Source organism: Monoraphidium neglectum (assembly GCF_000611645.1).
Source record: "Monoraphidium neglectum strain SAG 48.87 unplaced genomic scaffold scaffold00501, whole genome shotgun sequence".
NCBI classification, from domain to species: Eukaryota; Viridiplantae; Chlorophyta; class Chlorophyceae; order Sphaeropleales; family Selenastraceae; genus Monoraphidium; species Monoraphidium neglectum.
Window position 1 is genome coordinate 12,686 of NW_014013127.1, and position 1,290 is coordinate 13,975.

At 69.3% G+C, this 1,290-nt stretch overlaps 1 protein-coding gene across 1 annotated transcript in view; it reads right to left on the reverse strand.

Annotated features, from left to right (window-relative positions):
• MNEG_3829 (PsbB mRNA maturation factor Mbb1) overlaps positions 1-1,290 on the reverse strand; it is a gene marked incomplete at both ends in the record, with an annotated part of 4,283 nt that overhangs the window by 1,559 nt on the left and 1,434 nt on the right. Inside the window, 2 exons of the mRNA XM_014047694.1 lie at positions 347-716; positions 962-1,186. Coding sequence (XP_013903148.1) covers positions 347-716; positions 962-1,186 — 595 coding nt within the window. The remainder of the gene's footprint in view (positions 1-346; positions 717-961; positions 1,187-1,290) is intronic.

A 1,290-nucleotide genomic window follows, 5' to 3' on the forward strand; every position in this document is an offset into this window, starting at 1 on the left:
GGGGGTGGGAGTGGAACCGCCGGCTGTGTGCGGCGGTGCGGCGGGCCCGGCCGGCAGCGAGGGCAACGTCACCAGAGCCTACTCTCTTCCTGGCCGCCGTCAAGGGGCAGCCACCATCCGAGCCCATGCAGGAAGCTACCTCGGGCCCGCCCCTTAGTCAACAGCTGACACGCATGTACAGACTCACACACATACAAGCCCAGAGACGCATGCACATGCATTCAAACACAAACACGAAAACATACGCACACACACACGCACACACACACGCACACACACATCCACGCACACACACATCCACGCACACACACATCCACGCACACACATACACCCGCCTTGCACCCACCTGGAAGACATAGACCACGTCCTTGTTCCCGGGGTCCGCCCACACCCCCTCCTGGAACAGCCGCCGCGCCTCCTCCAGGTTGCCCAGCTGATACTCCATCACGCCCCAGGCCTGCCACAGGTACAGGTGAGACGAGTCCACCTCCAGCCCCCGCTTGAACACGCCGCGCGCCTCCTCGTGGCGCCCCGCCTCCCTGGCCACCAGCGCGCGCGCCTGGAACAGCGCGGGGTCCGCTGGGTTGAGCTGCTGCCCGCGCGCGAGCAGCTGCGCGCACGCGGCAGGGTTGCCCTGGCGGCGCTCCCACATGCCCCACGCCAGATAGGCGTAGCGCGACCGTGGGTTGGACTGGAGGGAGCGCTTGAACAGGAACCTGGGCACACGCGGGGTGAAACAGGGGGTGCGACGGCCCAGAATGAGAAGCTTGCAGGGCAGCAGCTGCGGCCCTAAAAGCCAGGATGCAGGGGCAGCACGCCGCGCCCGAGGGCCGCCCCGTTTGGCATGCCGCCGGCTGCTGGGGCGCATCCTCCGCCGTGAGCCGCCAAAAAGCGGCGCGGCGGACCATGGGTGGCCCGGTGCAACACCCCCTGGCTGTTCCCAGCCGCCCAGGGCGCACACCTGACCGCGGAGGGGTCCCCAATCTGCGCCTCCATCGTCGCCCATGCGTGCCACAGCGCGCAGCTCGACTTCCCGAGGTTGGTGCGCGTGCCCTCCTCGAACCAGGAGCGCGCCTCCCCCAGCTTGCCCAGCTCGGCCGCCATCACCGCCAGAGAGCAGTACAGGTAGGTGTTGCTCTTCTGCGGCGCGCGGCGGCACTTCTGAATCCCCCGCGTCCAGAGGTCCCTGGGAAGTGTGAGGGGCGGCGGCCGGGCCGGCTTGGGGCGGCGGCGGCGGCGGGGTCAGGGTGCCGCAGCCAAGGCAGCCCACGGGCTGGGGCGGGCCAGCGG